The sequence below is a fragment of the Triturus cristatus genome, chromosome 4_2, assembly GCF_964204655.1.
Source record: "Triturus cristatus chromosome 4_2, aTriCri1.1, whole genome shotgun sequence".
Taxonomy (NCBI): domain Eukaryota; kingdom Metazoa; phylum Chordata; class Amphibia; order Caudata; family Salamandridae; genus Triturus; species Triturus cristatus.
Genome location: NC_140586.1, coordinates 37,507,459 through 37,533,534, shown reverse-complemented (window position 1 = coordinate 37,533,534; position 26,076 = coordinate 37,507,459). Strand labels below are relative to the sequence as shown.

At 47.7% G+C, this 26,076-nt stretch overlaps 1 protein-coding gene across 2 annotated transcripts in view; it reads left to right on the top strand.

Annotated features, from left to right (window-relative positions):
• ANKRD52 (ankyrin repeat domain 52) overlaps positions 1 to 26,076 on the top strand; it is a 260,465-nt gene that overhangs the window by 89,888 nt on the left and 144,501 nt on the right. For both annotated transcript variants that reach the window (XM_085600316.1, XM_085600315.1), the window contains exons 14-17: positions 15,730 to 15,870; positions 16,425 to 16,502; positions 24,373 to 24,484; positions 24,832 to 24,903. In XM_085600316.1, coding sequence (XP_085456442.1) covers positions 15,730 to 15,870; positions 16,425 to 16,502; positions 24,373 to 24,484; positions 24,832 to 24,903 — 403 coding nt within the window. The remainder of the gene's footprint in view (positions 1 to 15,729; positions 15,871 to 16,424; positions 16,503 to 24,372; positions 24,485 to 24,831; positions 24,904 to 26,076) is intronic.

The window sequence follows — 26,076 nt, the reverse complement described above, 5'->3', positions numbered from 1 at the left end:
CTTCGGGAGGATCTTCTGTCGCAGCAGCAGGGGACGGTCCTCCACCCGAACCTGTCCAGCCTCCACCTCCATGCGTGGAGATTGAGCGGCGGCAGTTGATGCCATTTGACTTGCCTCCTGAAGTCTGTGATGTCATTCTGGCAGCCAGGCGTCCCTCCACAAAGACGGTATACGCCTGCCGGTGGAACAAATTTGTGGCATGGTGCACAGCAAAGGCTGTGGATCCCCTTTCCGCCCCTCTTTCTGAGGTTCTACTATTTCTTCTTTCCTTGGCCCGGCAGGGCTCTGCCCTGGGCACCCTGAAAGGTTATCTTGCTGCCATCTCTGCCTTCTTGCGGCTTCCAGATCAGCCCTCTCTTTTCAAGTCCCCTGTAGTGTCACGCTTTCCTAAAGGCATTACTCACACGTTCCCTCCTGTCACCTTTTGTAATGCCTCAGTGGGACTTGAATCTTGTTCTCACATTTCTAATGTGCGCTCCCTTTGAGCCTCTTCATAATTGTCCTCTTCGTCTGCTGACGCTTAAAACTGCTTTTCTGGTAGCCATCACCTCGGCTAGACGGGTGAGTGAGCTCCAGGCTTTATCTTCAAAGCCTCCTTTTCTCTCTGTTCATCCGGACAAGGTTGTCCTTCGGCCTCGTCCCTCCTTTCTTCCGAAAGTGGTGACTCCATTTCATCTTTGGCAGTCTGTCACCTTGCCCACCTTCTTTCCGCCTCCGCATCCTTCCAAAGAGGAAGAGAGGCTCCACCGTCTGGACCCAAAACGTGCGCTCTCCTTTTATCTGGACCGCACTAAGCAGTTCCGGGTGGACGACCAACTTTTCGTTGGATACGTGGGTGCTAAGAAGGGGAAAGCTGTGCACAAACGGACCATCTCTCGGTGGGTCGTTTTGTGCATCAAAATTTGTTATTCCTTGGCAAAAAAGGACCCTCCTGTTGGGCTGCGCTCCCATTCTACTCGGGCCACAGCGGCTACTACTGCTTTGGGACGGGGTGTCCCTTTGCAGGACATCTGTCAGGCGGCGACGTGGGCTTCGCTACACACGTTTGCCAGGCATTATTGCCTTGACAGCCAAGTCCGAAGGGATGGCTTCTTTGGCCGTTCTGTCCTCCAGGACTTTCTGGTGTGATCTTGGTTCGCAGACCCACCACCGGGGATGGTATTGCTTGGGTATCTATTCTAAGGTGAGGAATCTAACTAACGTGTTTCTTTCAGATGAACAAGTTACTTACCTTCGGTAACGATGTATCTGTAAGAAACATTAGTTAGTTAGATTCCTCACCGTCCCACCCATCCTCCCCGTTCTGCGAACTGACATCTAGGGTTAAGGTTATCCTTTTCAGGCCCCTAGATTTTATTTTTGGCACCAGTGTCGGTCTTTGCATGGCTCTGCGTTCCTGGCGCGGAAAGCTATGTACAAGAACTGACGTCAGCGCGCGAGGGCGGCGTCTAAGTACTCCGACGTCATTCCGGCGCACGACGCCGACGACGGACGCGGAGCCGCAGACGACGCCTAGCGACGCGCAAGGGGTATTGCTGACGAAAATTTTCCGGATCCAGTCTGACGCCTGGGGATATTCTAAGGTGAGGAATCTAACTAACTAATGTTTCTTACAGATACGTCATTACCGAAGGTAAGTAACTTGTTCTATAATAATACCTTTGTATAAAAGTTTCACAACCAGGCTGACGAAGCCAGTACATCTTGCGTAGGCGAGACCTGTTGGCTTTGCCAATGTTTGTTTATATGGAATAGAAAATCTCCAAAGATGGCAAAGGCGCCTAACGCTGTATAAGTGCCCACAGGTTCGAGTGGTCATAGAATCGACACAACCACAGAAGGTGAAGCCTTGGCTGGTGGTGGAGGAGGTGCTTACTCCCTTCTCACTACAACATTTGCTTTGGTTCTTCACATAGGTCACTCAAGGATGCACTCACATATACCAAACATATATTATTAGATCACTGGAAGGACTTGGTCTGTATGGAGAAAGTTACATCATTTCATCCACCCCTAACCCCACTGGCAAACAACCCATATTTCCCACTGGTTCACCACAGTTCACTCTTCTTTAACATTGAATGGTCTGGCTCACAGAAATTAGGAGTTTTTATTTGTGGTCAACCCTAATATTCATGGAGGAATACAAAGCATCATACTCAATCCTGGAAGAGACTCAAATCAACTAAAACAGACTTTACGCTGGACAGGCTCCAGAGAACACTAACTCTGGGTGGACATGAGTTGACTATCGTGGACATCAACAATGACAGAGTGATTCCAAATGATAAGCTTTGTCTGAGGAGTCACAAAGTGTTTTAAGAAGAACCCTCACTCACCAACCTAGTTGGTGACATGCTTCATTATAGGGTTCCCACCCGAGGGGCTGAGTGCCTCTCTGGTGTGCTGCGACGCCTGATTACAGCGGAGCGGGCTTTGATTGGAATGTGAAATAAGTGTAAAATAACACCGTAGCGGTTAAACTTACCTTTACTTATCCTAAATAATTTTAAATTGTGGAGAAGTAAGGCAAGATTAAAAGGTGGTAATGGTGGATGTTTTAGCTGGCTAAATTGGCCAGTAACATCCTAAAGTGCGTAAAGTGATGGCCGATCTACATGTTTCAGCCTTCATACGCAATTAGCGAGGCTTTCGTCATGAACAGGTATGTCACGGGGGTATGCACATGCTAAGGTGCGCCCTCACCTGTGACAATAGTTACCGTAAACTTAGTTTTAGACCTTCAGCGTCGTCTGAAGGAAATTAAATTCTGAAAGAGAAAGCACATATCAAGACATTTATGTCAACTTGTAGGTTTTACACTGTGACTCTGTAACCCAGTAAGTGCAATGACCCTCTTGCTACCAAACGTTCTGTTCATATTTGTACTCAACAGGCTATTGTGCCTATCATGACTGTCGTGAAGTGCATCGGTTGTAGCACTAATCATTATACAACTAGGAGACTGTGTATATCCAAAGTATTGCAAGAATTCAGCAAATACTCAGTGCACTGCTGTGAGAAAGTGGGTTTCTGTTGCAGTAACCCCCCCTTTTTTGCCTAATAGCTGATGCACTTTTCCTTGTTGTGCCCTGGGCTCCTGCCAATCAGGTGCCCAGGACCTGTGTTCCTTCCCTAAAATACAAACTCCCAATTGGCAAACCCTGGCCACATGTCAGCCCCTAGTAAATGGTACCCTAGGTACCCAGGGCCTTGTGACCAGGGAAGGCCTCTAAGGGCTGCAGCACTCATTGTGCCACCCTTAGAGGCCCTGTACCCTTACACACACACACTGCCTTTGCAGGCTGAGTGTCTGGGTGCAGGACAAAACAAAGAGTCGACATGGCACACATCTCTGTGTGCCATGCCCATCTCCTACACTGCCAAGGCATATGTCAGCCACCCCTCTGGCTGGGTGCCTTATGCCTATGGTGTGGGCGCAGGAGCAGGAGCCCTGTGCCCCTACAGTACCCAGGTCCATTCATGGGCACTGTAAGTACAGTGCTGCCATTTACAAGTACATGGTGCTGAGAGCTCGTCAAACACGAGCTCCACAGCACCATGATGGCAACACTGAAGACTGGGAAGTTTGGTATCAAACTTCTCAGCACATTAAACCCACACTGATGCCAGTGTGGGATTTAATGTACTAAGCACCCCAGAGGGCATCTTAGAGATGCCCCCTTACAGCTAACCTACAATCCACGTCTGCTCTGAGGCTGCCCAGGCTGCCACACAGCAGACACGTTGCTGGACCCCTGGGTGGGAGAGCCCCTGCTCTCCCGGGCCTGCAACAATGCACATCCTGGGTGAGGTGAGAAATCTCCTCCCCCAGGATGAGCAAAGGGAAGCTTCAAAGGCATGCCGCCAGTTGGAGTTTCCCCAGGCCACTGCAACCCCCCACTCTGGCGGGAAGCTTGGCCGGAAACCCCATACAAGGACAGGGGATGTGCCAGCCTGCCCACCCCACCCCTCAGGTGGGGGAGGCGAGGTGAAGCACATCTCCGGGCTCTCGCCATCTTGAAGATGGGAGGCCCTACCCTATCAGGATTAGGCTACTGCCCCCCTCCCACAGGAGAGAGGCAGGATAGGGGGTGTACCCACCCCAGGACAAGGACCCATTGGTCCCTGGCCTTCACCTACCTGTAACGCCCCTAAATCTAGTATTTAGGGGCCCCCTGAACCTTCCTTCCCCAGATTCCAGATAGAAACCTACAAGAAGAGCAAGAAGAAAAAAGACCTGCCCTGCAGCTGCTAAAAAGAGGAAGACACCAACTGCTTTGGCCCCAGCCCTACCGGCCTGTCGACCCTCGAACCTGCTCCTGCTCCAGCGCGGCATCTCTTGTGGCCAGCAACCTCAAAAACCCCGGAGGACCTGGCTACCTTTGACCTCTGATTCCCTGGGACTCCCATGAGTAGAGGCTCTACTCGAGAAACCTATTCCTAACTCCTGGCAGCAGCCCGGAACCGCGGACCCAACACACTCTGCACCAGCCAAGCCTGGCCAGTGCCGGAGTGGACAAAGACCCTGAGGACGACCCCACGGCGACTGTGACCCCGAGTCCGGCACCCAAGGACCCCCCTCGACATCCTGGACGAAGCCTGCAGCCTCAGAACCGAGTGCCACCCCAGCTGCGATCAACCAGAGGGTAAGATTCCCGACGTCAAAAGGCACCCCTGCACCCGGCGCCCTGCGGCCCCCTGTGCCCAATCCCGGGGTACCCACCTAACCTACAACTACCCAACTTACCCCTCGAAGTGGTGGTGGCACCGGAAACATCCTCGTCCCCGAGCCTGCAGCCTTTTTCCAAACCGGAACATTCCCATTGATTTCCATTGAGCGCCCGAAGGCTCAAAAGCACCCTGCACCCAGCCGCCCGAGTGGCCCTGGCAGTGCACTCTCTACACTAACTTACTTCCCCACTTGCCCTGAGTAAGTGACCAGGAGCCCAGCTCCCACAGACGCGTGGCTTGCCAGACAGCAGCCACCAACCAAGGCCCCCCTATCCCTCATAGGATAACATTGGGCCTAACTCACTCTGCACCCGGCCGTCCTGAAACCGCTGAGGGTGAACCAACTGTACCTACCTGACACTGGGGGACCCCTGAGTCTATGCCCGGAATTTCAACTCTGCCAGTCGAGTACTTACCCTTAAACCGCTAACTTCATTTTCCTCATAGGGTAACATTGACTGGCTTTTTCTTCAAAAATCTTCTAAGTGTGAACTTTTCAAAACTGTAAAAATTCACCAAAAATCAGCCAAGTGACAAAAACGAATTTACTCACCTGTTCCTGGGTGAGCTCCCAGTGCTGGATCTTGGTGCCCAGCCCTGACCCTGAAAAGTACTCGCAACTATACTTACCTCTAACTCATTTTTCTCCCATAGGAAACCATTGTCTGCTTTTCTGTGAAATTTCTTCTAAGTGTCTATTTTTACAAATTTGAAATATTCTTTTAAAATCGTACCATTTCTGCAAACGAAATTACTTACCTGTTTTTGATAAGGACCCCAGTCCTGGGTCTAGGCACCCAGTCCTGGATTACTAAAGTAACGATAACGTACTCTACCTGCAATGTGAATTTCTTGCCATAGAGATCCATTGAATGTTTTCTTTGAAATATTTTCTAAGTGCTAACTTTTGAAATAGCTAAATATTATTTAAAAATCATTACAGTTACTAAGTCGACTTTCATCACTTGATTCTGAATACTGACCCAAGGCTGGTTCTAGGAGCCAGACCTGGAATTCCAAAAGTAATCTGAAAAGTAATTTATTACAAATAACCTGAATGTACCATTGAGCTCAATGCATTGTGATGTTTAGGAAATAGGATTGTTTATTGCAACCAACTGTGACTGTTTACAAAAATTCATTGCTTAAAACAAAAAGTATTTATATGCAACCTCTCATTCTGAGAAAGTATATTTTTATCCCCTTTGTGGTTCTAAAAATAAAACAAGCATATATTTTATATATATAAATCATTGGCCTAGAGTTCAGTTATTGAGTGTGTGAAACCATTTGCTGACTGAGTGTGTACAATAAATGCTTTACACTGTCCTCTGGTACTGCCTTACTGCTCGACCAAGCTACCACTTCTGAGAGTAAGGTCATACCTAACTTTGACCTCTATCAGCCTCTGGGGGACTGGGGACTCTGTACACCCTGTACCTATTAGGGAACAGTATATACAGAGCCACTTTCTCACAACTGCGCTGTATTTTAAAATCCATCAGCCACTCGTAAAGTATGTTTTGCCGGTTTTAACAATCTCATTACGATGAGGGAAGTTAATTGACCATGACTTAATCGGTTTAGTAAGGTTCGTAAACACTCAAACGTGGGGGAGAAAATAGGTATAAGGCTTACATGGGCTATAGCAAATTCCTACCCCATGGATCCTAGCAGAGGGTGTTGGTCTGTAGTTACACACTATGATGGGGGGGCAAAGGTGGTATGTTGAGTTGAAGCGCGAAAGCGGCAAGCAAAAGAAGTACCTCATGACAGGAGCAGTGTTTCTCATACTCACAACGCCAAGACCAAGCGCCTACTCAACACCTGGTACAGACCCAGTCAGGGACCTCGTGGATGCGGGAAGTGTCCCTGTCGGGCGTATTTATACAGCCAATGCCTCATTTAAAGGCGTGTCGCGTCATCACGTTAAACACGGCCGTGCGGAGCGTCATCACGTTTGGGTGAAGGTGCGAGCATCCTGATTGGTTAGACTAAACCCGAGGAGACTGGAATTCTAACCCCCTCCCCAGGTTGTCTATTGTATAACTTAATTGTTCGGTTTGAAGCGGTTGAGGAAAACAGCAATGTTTCCATGCGCAAACCTCAATTTTAAATCTGCATGAAATAGTGTTGCTTACATTGTGTATAACTAAATTAAGTAAATGACAACTGTGGTTTGAATAAAACTGAATTGGATAAAAAATTATTTATTTGCACAGTCTGGATCTAGTCCCCATCGGTTGATACGATGCATCCAGAGCGGGATAGTGTGTATTAAAAGGACGGTTTGTGATAATAAGAGTGGTGCCCGAGTCCCTACTTATAGATTCTATATGTAGTCTTGATCCAGTCACCAGATGGCCTCCTCTTATCCAATGCCAACAAAATAGTGTGTGTTATAGGACAGTAGTCCCCGCTGATAGACCCTGTGTGTAGTCTAGATCCAGACATCACAACAGGATACTCTGATGTAGTGTAGTGTAGGAACTGCCATGAACTGCAGATTACTTCCGCATGACAGAATTCCAAGGAATATTGTCGTTTAACCCTTGTTTGTGCATGGAAAGTCTATAAATCCAACGCTGTTCTTTTTCAAATAGGAGGTTGGTGGTGTTAGTGCTGGGTTTGATCTGTTCAATTATAGTCCATTCTGATGGATACATCTGCCAGTGGATTCCTCACCTTGTGACTATCCCCTGCGCCAGCATTCCACGGAATTTATTTTTTTCCCGCAGCTTTCGTGGACGTCATAATATCACGGCTCCGCTCGCGATTCCGTATGACGTCACCGGAGCCATAAGAGAGCCACGTCGGCGTGATGACGTCCGTTCCCTTTTGTCCGCGCCATCGACGCATAACAGTTTTCCAGCACTCTCCTGTTACTTTATAGCCTCCTTGTGAGTTACTGTTTCTGGAATAATCATGTCTTTCGTCGGGGAAGTCAGGATTCAAGCCGTGTAGGGAATGTGGGGGTCACATGCCCATCATTGACCCCCATGAAGATTGCTTATGGTGTCTTTCGTTGGACCACGACGTGGAGGACTGTTCCTGCTGCAGGAAAATGAATCCTAAAGCACTGAAAGAGAGGGAAGCAAAGCTTTTCATGGCTAAGGCGAAGAAGGAGGGCAGAGGTCGGAAAAGAGACAAGTCGAAGCCGGAGTCGTCGACTTCGCACTCGTCGAAGTCGAGAAGACACAAAAAGAAGAGGAAACATAGCTCTCGGCACCGATCATCGAAGAGTAAGGCTTCGAGGTCGCAGTCGCCTCGACGTCTAAGTAAGGATGTTGTCTCTCCTTCCCCTTCTCCTCGTGTTTCTCCGGAGAAGTCACCTGCGCCCAAGTTAACTCTGGCGCAGTCTCCGGCGCCGGTGGATTCTCCAGCTTCCGACGCCGAGCCGGAGCAGGTTGTTGATCTTTCGCCTGTGCTCGAAGGTGAACCTGTGGCTCCAGGAGAGGATTCTTCGGCTCTGGCTCCAGCTACTCCTCGGCCGGATTCAGGTTCGAACCCATAACCGCATTTCCCGACTCCGGGTGCGGATCCGACGCATTTTCTTAATGCTATGTATGGTGTTTTTCAGAGAGCAGCCTTCCCATCCGGTGCACCTTCTGGTCCTGTGGGTCCAATGGCGTTCAGTTTGGGCTTGCCGCTACACTACGCTCAGGCACCTTTTATGCCCTTCTTGCCGATGGCTCCGTCATGGCAGTTCCCGGCGCCGTCTGGAGAGCCTTCCTCCCGGCCTCGACTGGATCGCATGCCCTCGTCGGAGCCTCCCTCAACGCAGACTCCAGCTGCACCGCGTCTGACGCCGCAGACTCCTCCGGCGCCGCTGACTCCACGTTCGGAGCCGCCGACTCCGCGTACGGAGAATTATAGAGCAAGAGCAATATCAGGCAGAGGAAGTTGAAGTGGGTGACTCCACTGATGAATTTGAAGGTATTTAGGAAGCAAGTGGATTGGACACTACTCCTGAATGGCAGCATTCTTCTTCCAGGTCTTCTCCCCCTCAAGAGTTGGCTCCTTAACATTTTGTTATCAGGAAGGCTGCGGAGCTGTTGGACTTACAGTTGCCTTCGGCGGAATATAAGACAAACCTTTTGACTGAAGTCCTTCATTCTCCTTCTTCCATTGTCGAGCCTCTGTTGCCTTTTAATGAGGCTATCTTAGAGCCTGTCATGGACGTCTGGCGCAAGCCACTTCCGTCACCTGCGGTTTCCAGAACTGTGGCGAGGAGATATAGAGTGGCTCCGGGGGATCCGAGCTTCCTTTCCTCGCACCTTTCTCCAGAGAGTCTTGCAGTGCAGGCAGCCTGTTCAAAACAATCTTCAGGTGCTTTTCCACAGGCTCCAGCTGACAGAGACTCAAAGAAGATCGAGCAGTCGGCTAAGAAGGTCTTCTCTTCTGGAAGTATGGCACTTAAATCAACAAATGCCACTTGCTTATTGGGCCGCTACGTTCATGCTTTGATGGACTCTGTGAAGCAGTTAGCACCTAAACTGATTGACGAGGAGAAGGGCTCTTTTATGGAGGTTGTTGCAGACACTCAAGCTGCTGCTAGGTAAGTTATTCAATCGGGCCTAGATACAGCTGATTCCGTGGCCATAATTATGGAGTCTTCTATAGCCACTAGAAGGCAGGCTTGGCTTCACTCTTCCGCTTTTTCTGCGGATGTTCAGGCCACTTTGGTTGACTTACCTTTTGATGGAGAAAAGCTTTTTGGGGAAAAAGCGGATTCCGCTCTGAAAAGATTCAAGGATAGCAGAGCTACGGCGAAATCTTTAGGTTTGCAGACGCAGTCAAAAGGGTTTGGCTTCAGGAAGTATAGGGGACTTGGGAGGTCATCCTTTTGTTCCTTCCGTCAACTTCAGCAGCAGCAACAAAATCCTCTCTACAGATCCTATAGAGGAAGACAAAGGGGTCGGCGTGGTTCTGGCCGCCATCCCTCCTCCTCCTCAGCCTCCTCTGCTCCCAATGAGGCTACAGGGAAGCAGCCCTAGATCCCCCATCCTGGATCATGTGAGGCCTGTTGGGGGTCGGGTGTCCCACTTTCTGCGAGGTTGGAAATCGGTCACGATGGACCTTTGGGTTTTAAACCTTGTGGAGAATGGGTATGCCCTTCACTTTCGGGAATTTCCTCCCCCTTACCCTCCTTGCCAAGGTTTTTGCTCAGAGGACCTTCTGCTTCTTCTGCAGAAGGAGGTTCTTGCATTGCTTCAAAAAGGTGCGATAGAGGTGGTTCCAGAGCAGGAAAGGGGTCAGGGATGCTAGTCCCAGTATTTCCTGATTCCCAAAAAGGACGGCAGATTGCGTCCGATCCTGGACCTCAGAGCCTTGAATTTTTACCTGAGGCAGGAGAAATTCAAGATGCTAACACTTGCACAGGTTCTTCAAGCGTTGCAGCAAGAAGACTGGATGGTGTCGATCGACTTGCAGGATGCGTATTTCCACATCCCAATTCTGAAGTCGCACAGGAAGTATCTCCGTTTTACGGTTGGGTCGCAACACTACCAGCTTGCGGTTCTCCCGTTTGGTCTTACTACTGCACCTCGAGTCTTTACCAAGGTGATGGCAGTGGTGGCTGCCCATCTCAGGAGGTCGGGGATTCCGGTTTTCCCCTACTTGGACGACTGGCTTCTGAAAGCAGAGTCACCAGGGATGGTGCAGCATCATCTGCAGGTAACATCTCAGCTGTTATTCAACCTGGGTTTTTCAATCAATTGGCCCAAATCTCACCCTCTCAGCGCAACCTGTTCATAGGGGCGGTACTGGACACTACTGTGTGTCGAGCATTTCCTCCTCCACAAAGAATTCTCGACATTCAGGAGGCGATCCCTTTATTCCACAATGGAGCGGTTGTTCCAGTTCTGAAGGTTCTTCGCCTGCTCGGTCTGTTCGCCTCCTGCATTCTGTTGGTCAACCATGCACGCTGGCACATGAGGGTGCTCCAGTGGTGCCTCCGCAGGCAGTGGTATCAGCACAACGGAGATCTCAGGGAGTCAGTCAGAATCTCCAGAGAAACTGCAGCGGATCTGTCTTGGTGGAGCGTGGAGGGCAATCTGTCTCAAGGAAAGCCCTTTCATCTTCCTCCAACGGTGGCCTCAGTGATCACGGATGCTTCCACCCTGGTGTGGGGTGCTCATCTGGGGGATCTGGAGATCAAGATTCTCTCATATCAATCTTCTATAATTACGTTTGGCGCTCAAGGCCTTCCTCCCTTCTCGGTCAGTCGGTACAAGTCCTGACGGACAACACTACTGCGATGTGGTATGTCAACAAGTAGGGAGGAGTAGGGTTGTACCGTCTCTGCAGAGAGGCTTTGCGACTCTGGTCCTGGGCTCAGGACCATCGAATTTGCTTGATGGTGAATCATCTGGCCGGGGTGCCGAATGTACGTGCGGACAGTCTGTCAACCGTTTTCTGCCGACCACGAGTGGAGGCTTCATGCAGAGGTAGTTCAGCACGTCTTCCGGACGTGGGGGACTCCTCGGGTGGACCTTTTTTCCACTCTCGAGAACGCGCATTGCCTGTCATTCTGCACTCTCCAGTTTCCGATGCAGGGGGTGTTGGGGGACGCGTTTCAGTTGAGTTGGGGCTCACAACTCCTTTAAGCATTTTCTCCCATACCCTTGATTCCTCGGGTTCTGAGGAAGATTCGCCAAAACCGGGCCCAAGTTATATTGATCACCCAAGAAGGGTGTGGTACACAGATCTACTTCACCTTTCATCGCACCCTCCGCTCCGTCTCCCTCTCAGGGCAGACCTCCTTTCGCAGTCGGAGGGGCAGGTTCTACATCCCCACCTCCAGAGCCTGCACCTTCATACCTGGAGATTGAACGGGGCAACCTGAGTTCTTTCTCTCTCCCGCCTGATGTGGTGGATGTTATTTTATCGGCCAGGCGACATTCCACCAAGTCTATCTACTCCTACAGGTGGTCTAAGTTTGTAAAATGGTGTGGAGAGAGATCCATTGACCCTTTAAATGCCCATATTTCTAATGTGCTTCAGTTTGCTCTTTCCTTGGCTCAGCAGGCTTGTGCTGTGGCCACGGTTAAGGGCTATTTATCAGCCTTATCGGCTTTTCTGTGTCTTCCAGATCAGCCGTCGTTATTTAAATCTCCTATTGTTTTAAGATTTATTAAAGGACTTACTAACAGGTTTCCACCTACGCCCTTTGTAATGCCACAGTGGGACCTTAATCTTGTCTTAACTTTTTTGATGGGGTCCCCTTTTGAGCCCCTTCATAGCTGTCCTTTGAGACTGTTGTCTTTTAAAACGGTCTTTCTTGTAGCCATAACCTCGGCAAGGAGGGTGAGTGAGTTTCAAGCTCTTAGTTCAAAACCCCCGTTTTTATCCTTACATGCTGAAAGGATGGTCCTCAGGTCCAGGCTGCTTTCCTACCTAAGGTAGTTACCCCCTTTCTTCTGGGGCAGTCCATTACTCTCCCTGTTTTTTATCCTCCCCCTCACCCTTCCAAGGAGGAGGAGAGACTTCACCGATTGGACCCTAAAAGAGCAGAGAGCTTTTATTTGGACAGAACGAAGGATTTTCGTTTGGATGATCAGCTCTTCGTGGGCTATATTGGACACTCTAAAGGCAAAGCTGTGCACAAGCGCACTCTTTCCAGGTGGATCATCCTAACCATCAAGATCTGCTATGCCCTTGCTGGTAAGGTAAGGGTATTAGAGCTCATTCAACTAGAGCTAAGTCTTCTACCTCTGCTTTGGCCAGGGGTGATCCAGTTGCAGACATTTATAAGGCCGCGACTTGGGCCTCCCTCCATACTTTCGCAAGGCATTATTGCTTAGACTCTGAGATGAGGAGGGAGGGACATTTTGCCTGCTCTGTTTTGAAGGACTTTTTGGTATAAGAAGGTGGACACACTCCTCCAGGAGTGGGACTGCTGTGGGAATCTATTCACAAGGTGAGGAATCCACTGGCAGATGTATCCATCAGAAGAACAAGTTACTTGCCTTCGGTAATGCTTTTTCTAGTGGATACAGTATCTGCCTGTGGATTCCTCACTGGCCCACCCACCTCCCCGTTGTCCACCTTTGTATACCTTAAAGGATGCTTTGTTTCACTTGTTGTTTTACATTGTGTCTTCTTTCTATCTGGTACACTTATAGGAAATGCTTATGTTCATTAGCTTTCCTTTTTGCATATGTACTATGTATATTTGTTCGAATGTTGTATACTATGTATACTTTGATTCTGTTGTCGGTCCACCTGTTCGCCTCGGAGGCACAGAAAAAATGGGTGGAACTGACGTCATCACGCCGACGTGGCTCTCTTATGGCTTCGGTGACGTCATACGGAGTCGCGAGCGGAGCCGTGATATGACGTCCACGTCGGCGTGGAGAGCTGGGGAAAAAAAAAATCCTCGGAATGCTGGCACAGGGGATATTCACAAGGTGAGGAATCCACAGGCAGATACTGTAGCCACCAGAAAAAGCGTTACCGAAGGTAAGTAACTTGTTCTTTGAGGTCATTGGTAGTATGGTTTTTCTGTAGGAACTATCGTGGAGTCAGTATTCGACCAGGCCTCTAACCACAAGTATATTTCCCACTTATATCACGCTCTAGGAAAAGGCCCAGAACCAATATGGTATAATTATGTTGTGAAGTGGGAGGGGGGTGCAGAGGTGTTTTTCAGTGTTGGGTGCCCAAAGTTATCCTATTGGGGGGAAAACATGTACTGTATTCGGGCACTTCACAGTGAGAGATACAGATGAGGAAGAGTGGGAGGCTGTATGGCGAAGGGCAGCGACAGCTTCCATTTGCATCGTATATAAGCAGCGTGCCTTTAAGGTACTCGCCGAGTAGAACCTGACTACGGTCAGACTTAGTGCCATGTTCAGGGCCACTGATATGTGTTGGAGGGATTGTCAATCGAGAGGTACAGTAGCCAATATCCGGTGGTTGTGCCCATGGACTCAGTAATATTGGGCATTGTTGCTGATGCTCCTAAGAACATAACTCAGGTTACTCTGCCACCTTATCTGGTCATGATTCTGCTGGGCCATGGAGGGAAAGATGGAGTTTATCTCATGCAACCCCATGTGAGGCGATTTAACACACAGTATCTTTTAGTAGGTAGAGCAGCCCAAGCCCATTACTGGGAGAAAAAGTGTTTAACCCCCACTAGGCCTGTGGTGGCCTAAGATACAGTATATGTACACAATGGAAAATGTGACTGCACTACTGGCAGATAAAGTGCTCAAATTTGAAAGGACTTGGAAGCTGTTCAAGATGTATAAAAACACTCAAGCTGGGGGATGGAGAATGTCACAACATGTTTCGGAACTAGTTTTGAAAGTGCCAGTATCACAGGTTGTCGGGCTCTTAGGGCACATGACGCCACAGATTCAGAGGAAACGCTGGAGACCTAGTGAAGTTAATGACAGTATGGGCCTTGAACTAGTGTGTATAAGTTCAAGAGGCAACCAACCACAATGACACTGTAAACAGGCCTTCCTAGTACAGACGTTCAGAACCAAAGTCAGAATGAGAAAATGAGCAGTCCAGGTTACATTGCTTTTGGCAAGACGCAATATAGTAGAGCACCGGATACGGGTCAAGCCTCCCACACTAGTATGGTGGATAAGGTTTGTTCAGGAAAGGTCACTGGCAAGAAGATCCTAATTAAACAGGGCCACAGTGATAAAAAAAACCAAATGAGGACTGGAGGGGTTGGAGAGCCTACCTACAGGAACTACTTTACCCACGAGATACCATGCTATGCTAAAATGGACAGTATACAAAGACAGTATCTGGACCATGATGGGACGCAGGCACACAAGGGGTGGCTGGTGACAGGCGAAGGAATAAGGAAACTGGGAGAAATGGAGGATATAAAGGTATTAAAGGTATTGTGGACAAAAGTGAATAGTGCGACTTAACGATTGCCATTCATGCAGATCTCCTCTGTATCCTGTAAATAGATAATACAGTAGGCGTATGAATAGACTTGCCTCTTTTTATTAGTTAAAGATTGTGGCCTTGACCTAAGAAGGTCCATTGTATGGAGGAATAGTCAGTTTTCTCTACCCAATCCTGTATCTTAGACAATCGCCATCAATTGTCATTGTCGAATATTGCCTTTTTTGGTGTTGCCTGCTGGGTTTTGAGATGCATTGTTAATCATCCAATGAATTGCTCGTTTAAAAAAAGGCTTTGTTCTAGTAACATGCTGTGTTTTATCATCTTCAAAATGTGCAGTTAACCCAAGTTCAATATAAAGTTCCAGAATACGTTTTGCTACACATACGTGAGTTACGGCATGATCTAATAAAGATGAGAAAACCCATTAAAATTAATTCATGTACAGCTTGGTTAAAATAAATAGGGGAAACACTTAGTGATGCTGTGGTAGAAGCCCTTCTAAGTTGGGCTTTGTCACAGGATTGCATAGGACAAACCACCCTTTTACATTTGACTTTGATGAAGATCATATAATCCTTTGGCAGTGGACCCTTTTAGGTTGACAAAGGAGATCCCCCATTTTATCCTGCAATAGGAAACCCAATAAACACAGGATTTCACACGGGACCTTCTTTGATAAACAACCATTTTAAGGTGTTGCTTTGATGAAGGAGATCACATGTACACTTTTGGCAGTGGGCCTCTTTAAAACGGAACTTGAAGATTGTCATGTAACCCTAGGTGAGAGTTGCTCCTTTTCAACTCAAGCTATAATGAAGAAGTTCCAACATAATCTAATTCTGGATTAGTAGTCCTTTTATGTTGGCTTTGACGAAGATCACATTCAGTCCCGCGTCAACCCTTTAAGCTTTAGCTTTGATGAAGAATGCCCCTTATTATCCCATGGCAGGCTTTGATGATGAAGTTTCTGTGTAATCCTCTGACGGTGGGCCCTTTAGGTTAGGCTTTAATGAAGGAGGTCCATGCAGTACTGTGCCAGGGATCCCCATTTTCTGCAGGTGTTGCCATTTGAAGTGAGTTTAATGCGTTGGTCACTCTTGTCCCTCCCTGCAGGACTCCTTTGCACTACGCAGCTGCCAACGGGAGCTATCAATGTACAGTGACACTGGTCACTGCCGGAGCCAGTATTAACGAGGTGGACAGTAAAGGCTGTTCGCCATTACACTACTCTGCTGCATCCGACACCTACAGAAGGTAAGAGGTTTAGGTATTATTGTTGTATTCACGTTTTCTAATGCTAAGTGTATGTGTTGCTAACAAACCAACAAGAGAAACTGATTTCCTGTTTCTGTGGGCTTTAACTTTCTTGAGTAATCCTTTAAAAGTTAAAGTATCTCCTTAATCATGAAAGCACCTCCCTTCTCTCAGGACAATACATGAAACCAGACTAGTGCTGATTTGAGTGTTAATATTTAAGCCTGTGGGCAGTTCATTATCTAAGCATGTTGATAGGCAGCAAAGCTTAATGCTGCATACTTCTTCAACCAAGAATTGTCTAGTGGTGAGTAAAGACACAAGGATCTAAACTTGTTGTGCGAAGATTCTTTCTAGTTGTTGTGCGGAGCGACTGTTTTGATGTTCATGAGTCAGTGCACTTATTTACTTGATTGGCCTGATGGACACCTGCAGGAATCAATAACTTTGTGCAGTTGTTGTGAGCAGTGCGTCCTATGTGAGCCTGCATCGAGTTGCGTTCTTTCACACTCTTTTTATTACTTGTATCTCTAATAAAATCTTTTACTTTTCAGAGCCGAGGTCCAGTCAGCAAATAGCCACGAGTCAGACGAAGAGATGCTAAAGGAATCTCGGCAGAAGGAGGCCTTTTTGTGAGTGCTTGTGTGCGAACTGAATTGTCCATGTATACGTAATGTTATTAGGAAAATATGCACCTTAAATTACTCCAATCCTACTGTTTCTTTTGTCATACCCATGTAAACATCAGTGAATAACTCATTTTTTGGATACATGCTTGGAGTATGAAGCATGTGCATAGCTTTCACACACAAGGGTCCTATTTTTTAACAGGAAAATATATCAACCAGATGCTTCTGTTCAGTTATGGGATTTATGGTTCAGTTCTTTTTATTACCATTTCAATAACGCAAACAATGCCAACAGCAAGTTTCACGGTTTTCAAAACGCATTCAGCCCTGAGGGCCTGACATATATTTAGGATTTCCTGTTTTCAGTTTCTATTTTTAGTAAATTTTGGTGGTGTTTTTTCAGTGTTTTCCCGTGATTTCAATACCTTAAAAAACAGTGCATTTCAACTGTTACTCATTTTCGCGCCATAAAAAAACAGCAGAAAGTGTTTTACCAGTGTTTATGGAACGCTTTGCTTTTGTTATTGCTTACTTTCTTCACTGATGCATGGTATATAGACAGTGTACGCACAGTGTATAGGAGGGCCAAATACATTTTTCCACGTCAAACTTATTGTAGTACACCATACAATATTTCTTCAGTGAGTCTTTGGTCATGCGCGCTCTCGCTTTCCTTCCCATGTAAACATTTATTTGTGAAAAGTCCATCTCCACATTGGCACTTGAGACTGGCAACGCCAAAATTGCCAGTACACAATTTGCCAGCTGTGGCCACTGATGTAGCTTTCCATACCAATACTGGTGCACCTGAAGGTTGAAATTCTCTGGGACAGGTTCTGTAATATATGCGTTGAACTGGGTGCATGTGCCCTTGGAGGTATTAAAGCGGTCAAAAATGAAGCTGTACTTGGAGAAAATTCCCCTTTACGGAAAGGATCTATAACTTGTGCGGAGTACCACAGTGAGGCTTCATTGATATGGGCCATCACCCTCCTGAGATGGCACGTTTCATAGTAGTGTCTAGAACTTTCCCCAGATGAGTGGCTTTTGTTAGGAGCTGACTCCAATGGAGCTTTAAAGTTGGGTGGTCTTCAGGTGGAGTGGGGCTGGTGTGGTAGGAGCTCTCCTTCATTACAACTTCATGGCTTCTACCAAGGCCTGTTAAGCTATCCTAGGTGTCAGAAGAATCACTAGGTTGCCAACACAGAGTTTTTAGGCAGGCACAGGAGTCCTTCACCAAAAGTCAACCTGGCATGATGAGTCACAACGAAATGCACTAGGTTTGGGAAAACTATATATCTAAAGTTTATTTATGTGAGAGTTTTATATAGCGCCGGCTAGACCCAAGGGTATCCGAGCGCTTTACAAAGCATAGCGTTGATAGAAGGATTCACAATTGACGTCGTCTTACAAGAGGGAATGAAAACAGTGTAACATAAAATAGATATCTTAAAGAGTAGCTGATTGTGCAACATTGGCTGAGGTATAGATGCAAAATTGGGTCAGGTGACCATATTGGATGGTCCTGTGATTCTGGGCAACTCACTTAATATCCCAATGGCCTGTTTTTGTAAAAGCAAGCACTTTTTATAATCTATCGAAGTTCCTATGGATTATTGAATGTTTGTTGAACATCACTGAGCACCACTTTCCCGCGAATTCATTAAGAAGGCGATTTCTTACAAAAACATTATCTTGAACCACACAAGAATCACTTTAAAATGCACATCTGGTAGCCCTTATGTGGGCAACCAAGCACAGTACGACACTAGCTGGTATAATATTGTACTCCTCTGACGTGTGGGAGTCAAGTCTCCTCAGGAAAGTGCAGTCCTCGGATATGCTAAAATGCTACAAACAAAAATAAATTATGAATCCTCCTCCACTCGGGATTACATAAACTAATATCCGTGCACATAGGCACCAAGACTTGCCTTAAACCTTCTGACAAAGCTTGAAAAAGCAAATGGGCTCATTTCATTCAGGCCTTCCAATACTGCTCTTGGTCAACACAATGATGGCAAAATAGACAATTTAGCTCTATCTTACTTTTTAAACTGTTTGTTCTTCGCTCGAAGAAACTGGCCCTACAATTTTGAAAACAACGAACGAACTGCTCTCATCCAAGGTTGCTTATGTGGGGACAGGGGAGACGGGGAGAGTAAAGCAGCGTCCCTTGGGCCATCTTCATGTTAGACCCTCCCCATGTGAGCCAGGCAGGGGGCCCGTTGTTGCTCTGGCCCTTTGGCCATTCACACCTCGGCTCCCCATATGCATGACTAGCCCAGCAGCAGTGTTTTCCCCCGTACCCCTCCGCGTCAGGCCACCACGTGTAGGCCAATGTGGGCGGGGAAAAATAAGTAGGCTTCACACAGCACTCAAACTGAAGGATGTTTCTGTATTCACTGTAAACTTCCAAAAGTTACAGAGCGTGCACTGACAAAACTTAAACGTACTGATGGTCTGTGCGAAGCGTCTCGGATATGTTGTTCAGCAGTAAAACAGTAATAAATGAATAATTCCATGGGAATATGAGAACTGTATTTATAGGCAGAGCGAGCACATGAGCTCCCATAGTTGGACATGTATGTGAAGTAAAACAGTAACAAATGAATAATTCCATGGGAATATGAGAACTGTATTTATAGGCAGATAGATGAGTGGCAGGGAAGGATGAGACGATAGATGAGCGGATGGATGAGTGGGTGGAAGTATGAGCAGATGGACAACTAGGTGGGCAGCTAGAGGGAGGGACGAGGGAGGGGATGAATGACTAGGTCATCGGGCGCCTGCTTTGATAGACGAGTGGGTGACCGGAAGAGCGGATGGAGGAATGGACGAGTGAGTAGCCGAGTGGATGGATGAAGAGACTGGCAAGTGCATGCGTAGATAGATGCACGGGTGGATTAGTGGCTGGGTGTTCTGATGGGTTAGATAAGGGGTTGAATTTGATACATCTCCATGGTGTAAGGTTGTAGTGAAGGAGCCATGTGTCAAGGTTATCACGCAACGTGTTTGTTTAAAGACCCGATTAGGCTGGACAAGAACACAAAGGTCTGAGGTGTGAGAGGACGGATATTGCTTTTGTCTGGCACGTCAATGTATGTATTGCCCAGTTTCTAGATCATGTTTATTCTGGCAGTTTACATGGTCCTAAACACTCTCAGTTAGCTGATCGAGGACTTGACACTAGGTGCTTAAACTCGCAGAGTGACGTCATCAGTCAGATCTCTTGTTGTCCTCTTGAGTGCTTTTCATCTGCACTATTTTTGTTTCTGCTGTCTCTACCGTTACACTCTGTAAGTCATGGACCTAGAGCCGGAGCGGTCCAGCATTTGCCCAGGAATACTCGATCGATGCCACATTTGTTTAGGACAATCACTGTGAGAAAGTGGCTCTGTATATACTGTTCCTTAATAGGTACAGGGTGTACAGAGTCCACAGCCCCCCAGGGTTTGACAGAGGTTAAAGTTCGATATAACCGTACTCTCTAAAGTGGTAGGTTGGTCGAGCAGTAAGGCAGTATCAGAGGACAGTGTAAAGCATTTGTTGTACACACTCAGTCAGCAAATGGTCTCACACACTCAATAACTGAACTCTAGGCAAATGGTTTATATATAAAAAAGTCCACACTTAGAAGAAATTTCAGGAAAAAGCCAGTCAATGTTACCCTATGAGGAAAATAGAGTTAGCGGTTTAAGGGTAAGTACTCGACTGGCAGAGTTGAGGTTCTGGGCATAGACTCAGGGGTCCCCCAGGGTCAGGTAGGTACAGTTGGTTCACCCTCAGCGGCTCTAGGGCGGCCGGGTGCAAAGCTTTTGAGCCTTCGGGCGCTCAATTGATTTCAATGGGAAATCTCAGGTTTAGAAAAAGACTGCAAGCTCGGGGACGAGGACTCTTCAGGTGCCACCACCACTTCGAGAGGTAAGTTGGGTAGTTGGAGGATAGGTAGGTACCCCGGGATTGTGCACAGGGGGCCGTGGGGCGCCGCGTGCAGGGGTGCCTTTTGGTGTCGGGAAATCTTACCCTCTGTTGATCGCGGTTGGGGGGGCACCTTGCTCTGAGGCTGCAGGCTTCTTTAGGAGTGTCGAGGGAGGTCCTTGGGTGCCAGACTCGGGGTTACAGTCGCCGTGGGGTCGTCCTCAGGGTCTTTCTTCACTCCGGCACTGGCCAGGCTTGGCTGGTGCAGAGTGTGCTGGGTTCGCGGTTCCGGGCTGCTGCCAGGGATTAGAGGTAGGTTTTGAGTAGAGCCTCTACTCATGGGAGTCCCAGGGGCTTAGAGCCAAAAGGTAGCCAGGTCCTCCGGGGTTGGTGAGATTACTGGCCACAAGAGATGCCGGGTTGGAGCAGGAGCAGGAGCAGGTTCGAGGGTCGACAGGCAGGTAGGGCTGGGGCCAAAGCATTTGGTGTCTTCCTCTTTTCAGCAGCTGCAGGGCAGGTCTTCTTTCTTCTTGCTCTTTGTAGTTTTTTGGAATCTGGGGAAGGAAGGTTCAGGGTGCCCCTAAATACTAGATTTAGGGGCGTTACAGGTAGGTGAAGGACGGAGACCAATGGGTCCCTGTCCTGGGGTGGGTACACCCCCTATCCTGCCTTTCTCCTGTGGGAGGGGGGCAGTAACCTAGTCCTGATAGGGTAGGGCTCCCCATCTTCAAGATGGCGAGAGCCCGGAGATGTGCTTCACCTCGCCTCCCCCACCTGAGGGGTGGGGTTGGCAGGCTGGCACATCCCCTGTCCTTATTTGGGGTTTCCGGCCAAAGCTTCCCGCCAGAGTGGGGGGTTGCAGGGACCTGGGGAAGCTCACAGAGGCGGCATGCCTTTGAAGCTTCCCCCTGCCCATCCTGGGGGAGGAGATTTAGCACCTTGCCCAGGATGTGCATTGTTGCAGGCCCAGGAGAACAGGGGCTCTCCTACCCAGTGTTCCAGCAACATGTCTGCTGGGTGGCAGCCTAGGCAGCCTCAGAGCAGACGTGGATTGTAGAGTAGGTTTAAGGGGACACCTCTAAGATGCCCTCTGGGGTGCTGGGTACATTAAATCCCACACTGGCATCAGTGTGAGTTTAATGTGCTGAGAAGTTTGATACCAAACTTCTCAGTCTTTAGTGTTGCCATAATGGTGCTGTGGAGCTCGTGTTTGACGAGCTCTCAGCACCATGTACTTTTAAATGGCAGTACTGCACTTACAGTGCTCAGGAATGGACCTGGGCACTGTAGGGGCACAGGGCTCCTGCTCCCACACCATTGGCATAAGGCACCCAGCTAGAGGGGTGACTGATGTATGCCATGGCAGTGTAGGTGATGGGCATGGCACACAGGGATGTGTTCCATGTCGACTTTTTTTTTGTCTTGCACCCAAACACTCAGCCTGCAAAGGCAGTGTGTGTGTGTAAGGGTACAGGGCCTCTAAGGGTGGCACAAGGAGTGCTGCAGCCCTTGGAGGCCTTCCGTGGTCACAAGGCCCTGGGTACCTAGGGTACAATTTAACAGGGGCTGACATGTGGCCAGGGTTTGCCAATTTGGGTTTGGTTTGTTTTAGCGAAGGAACATAGGCCCTGGGCACCTGATTGGCAGGAGTCCAGGGCACACTCAGTCAAAGTACATTCAGCAATTCAGCAAAAAGTGGGGGCATACCATGCAAGAAAGATGGCACTTTCTCACAATCACTGACAACATAAATTCTCCTTTGAATGAATTCTCCCGACCCGTGTGCCCATTAGACTGCAGCGCCCATGCAGAGGCGGTACAACATTACAGGAAAAAGGGCCTTAGTTCTTTCAGTGAACGGGGAGACTCAAGTTGGCGAAATTACTCTTTACCAGTTAGATTTAAACTATTTCCACCTGTACAGCATGCGTTATCCTTTGATAAATAAAGGACCGTGAAACTCGTCTATCCAATATAACAACTGGTGCCTGCGCAGGTTGTTATGAATATTTTAGGCTCTGGTTAATTTAAGCGCTTCATGTACAGCAAAACATGATCTAGGCCAGAATGGCATGGCCCTCTCCCTGTCCTGCCCCGCCCTCAGTTCCCTTCACCCATCCACTAAGCATGGACTGAGGCTCCAGCAGGCCTCCTGTTGCGCTGCCGAAACAAAGAGATTATTTACTCAAGTCATTCGATTCAAATGCTGATATTCGGCGTCACTCTACCTTCTCCCAAAAAACGGGAAATAAAAATATCGCATGCGTCAGCACACCCCGGGCCGACATCTGAAGACCGGAAGGGTTTGCGGAAATACGAGATATCTCGTTGCCCTGGCACGGGTCCAGCACTTGGGGAGCAAAGGTGGGCACCCCTAATGTAGAAGGTAAGCAAGGGGATGTAATTCTCTCGGCAGTCTGGCAGCCTGCGGGGAGCTCTACAGATTTGCAGCCAGAACTTACCTACTAGGCCTTGGAGCACTGGCGGTCGTCAGTCATCTCGTCGTCTGAGGTGTGAGGTGTGTAGGGCCATACAAAGTCTGGACAACAATTTCAATCGGATCTGGCCGATTGAAATTGCCAACCAATGTGTCTCCTCTAACTTAAGGAGGGTGACTCCCATTCTGAGCTGTTTATTTCTAGGGCATAAAATTGCAGTTTGTTTTGTACTGCTTTGGCGCCACCAAGTGGCCAAGAGGTGTAACGAATATGAAAATCTGTGACACTCGGTTTAAACCGGGTCAGCTGATTTTCATCCGGTAGGGTAATGTCGGGCAGAGTCAGTTTTAACCGATTTCCACACAGCCTACATATATTGTTGCTAATGTCGTGCTGGCAATGAAACTCTCTCACCCCCACACCCCAATCCTCACTGAATTACCCCCTCCCCTTTCTCTGTCACCCCTACATTGGGACTCTTGAAATGTACAGCCAGTGAATTTGCTCAGTGATTTGAGGTTGGTGGCGGTTGATCGGTCTCCAGCAGGCGTAGTAGTCGGGGGGTATCTAGGGCATGTCATTTCCCTGAACTCTTGCGAAAGCAGGGACGCGTATGGGCGCCACAGATCCCCAAATGTCCCCCCCCCCCCCCCCCCCTCGTGGACTGGGTCATTGTGATCTTTTCCATACCCAGAGCCTCTGAAGCCAGTTAGTGTGTGTAGGGGTCTGTGGTGAGCCCCAGTGGCTAAGAATGTTTTGGGTTGCAGCTCCTAGCGCCGTGCCTATTTTCCACCCACGTCTGGATTTCAGAGGGTAGGTCAAGGCGTATGTATGTAGGGAAGCGCGGCAGTTGTGTGTCTGGGTATTTGTCAAGATCATTGAATACCTGTGCAGGGTACTGTTAGATTTGGGTACGCTCCCACAGGATATGTGTCAATGTCCCCCACTGCCCATATCCCCCCCAACATCTCGCGCTCTGGGTGGGCTTGACCCTGTAAAGTCGAGCCGGGGTATAATACCAGTACGTGGCTAGTTGTGTGAGGGTTTCGGTAAGAGCGGCGTTGCTACTAGCTGTGTGTCTGCCTCTATAGGATATCTCTCCCCATTCTTTAGCGCTCAATGACCTCCCCAATTCCTCCTCCCACTTAGCCTGTCCGGCATTGTGCGCATGCTTATTATGCAGTTGTGGGATTTAGAGCTTCAGGAGAGGGGAACTCCGGATGAGGGACTAGAAAAAAGAAATGTGAGTGATAGAGAAAATAGCCCTTTCAGCCTTAGGGCGTTATTCAGTGAGGTTAGTTTCTTCAAAGCAGGGAGTTGTGCCATAGACCTATGTGTATAGGTGCTTGGCTTCTCTAAAATGTGAGTGTTTAATTGGAGTGATTGCCCAATTCACTTTTACTTGATTTTGCATACTGGAAAAATATTCATTGTTGTGTCTGAAAACCGTGATTGTCTGCTGGATCGCACTCATATGTTGGTGCACTTCTGATATCACTTTGTTCTGTTTGCAGTTGTTTAGAGTTTTTGCTGGACAATGGTTCTGACCCTTCCCTCAGAGACAAGCAGGGATACACTGCGGTACACTATGCAGCTGCCTATGGCAACAGACAGAACCTTGAACTGGTGAGTTATTCCTGGCTGTGGAGCATGAGAGTGTTTGAAATTAAATCAGTTGTCATCGCAATTTTAGTCCCTGACCTGGTCCAGCTATATACACACCTCAAAACCTGCCAGTAATTTTCCGTCTTGGACCTTGCATCATTTACTACTGTTCTAAACACACCCCATCTGTAGAGCAGCAATGGAAATGCAGTGGTACTCCAGTGATAAAGTTACATATCTCAGGTGCAACAAGTTCACATAACTTTGGCTGGTCAGCTGATATCTGTTAGGTTTTCTGCTATTGTAATTGTGTACTCATTGTCTGATGTTTGTGGAGGGCTCACTGTGTTCTTTGTCTCTTCTTTCAGCTCCTGGAAATGTCCTTTAACTGCTTGGAGGATGTGGAAAGCACCATTCCAGTCAGCCCACTGCACTTAGCTGTGAGTATGAGCACCTCTGTCTGTGAGGGGTCGATGATAGTGAGGGAGGGCGTACTCCTCATGGCTTACTCTTTTGAAGTGATCCCAGCGTCACTGATCTACTATGACCCTGATATACCTAGCCAGATTCTTTCAGGTGTACTTTATTTTTTGGTAGGTTGAGGAGGAGAATTTGGAGGGTGCTATAATGAATGTGTACCTCATAATGCTGATCCCTCCACAAACTTTTGTTTGTGTTGGGAATGGAATTTTTAGTCAGATAGGTAATACGGCGCACAGCTTCCAAAAAGCAGTTCTAATGACAATTTCAACATATTCTTAAAATAGGCACCCAGAATTTAATTTAAGCACACTTTTTTTTTTGTGGGTTTTTTTTGGCCTGAATTGTAAAATTTTCTTCAATTTCAATAGTATTCCTTCATTAGTTATTATTGCATAGTTTCTCAATTTTCTTGTTTTCCTGATGATGAATGACCAAAATAGGACATGTTTACAGAATCCTGATCATTTTTTAAAATAAACATTGAATATTAAAATGTAATGCATTATATGTTGAAAAATGTGTGTTAATTTGTAGAGTGCAGTATTTGGCAGTTTCACGGTCTCTTGGAACTTTCTGTTCTTCTGGGCAGAAAATGTCTATAGTTCTGGGTTTGCCCCATGAATAATCTCAGAATCCAGGGGACGTTCCCCTGGCCCTTAGAAATGTAGGCAATTTGATTTGTAATGTGTGGGTTTTCGATTTGGTGGTGTTTCATAGGCAAGTATAGATCCCCTAACCTAATGTGTGACCAAGAGTTCTGTTGTGGGTAAAAGGCTTCAGGCTACTCTGCATAGGGGTTTCGTATTTAACAGTCGTCCACCTAACCCAGGTTAGAGATGGTGATGGATCTTATGCCCTTCCAAATTACTTCAGTGGTTGTTCGTTAGTGTCTTCTTACTGCAGTGTGGCTCTACAATTATCTGGGGTGCATAGTTTCCAAACTTGTTCCTAATGGATCCATGTCACCTTGGGTTCTTGTTTCCCTGTCTTCTAGAAGACTGGACAGATAAGGCCCTCTTTGTGGCCTTTTCCTTTTTTCAAATCTATTTTCACTTTAGGCTAATGCCTAGTGTTCCATTGCTGATCAATGTTATTGTGTCCTCTGTTTCTGTTTCCCTGTTCTTCTTAGG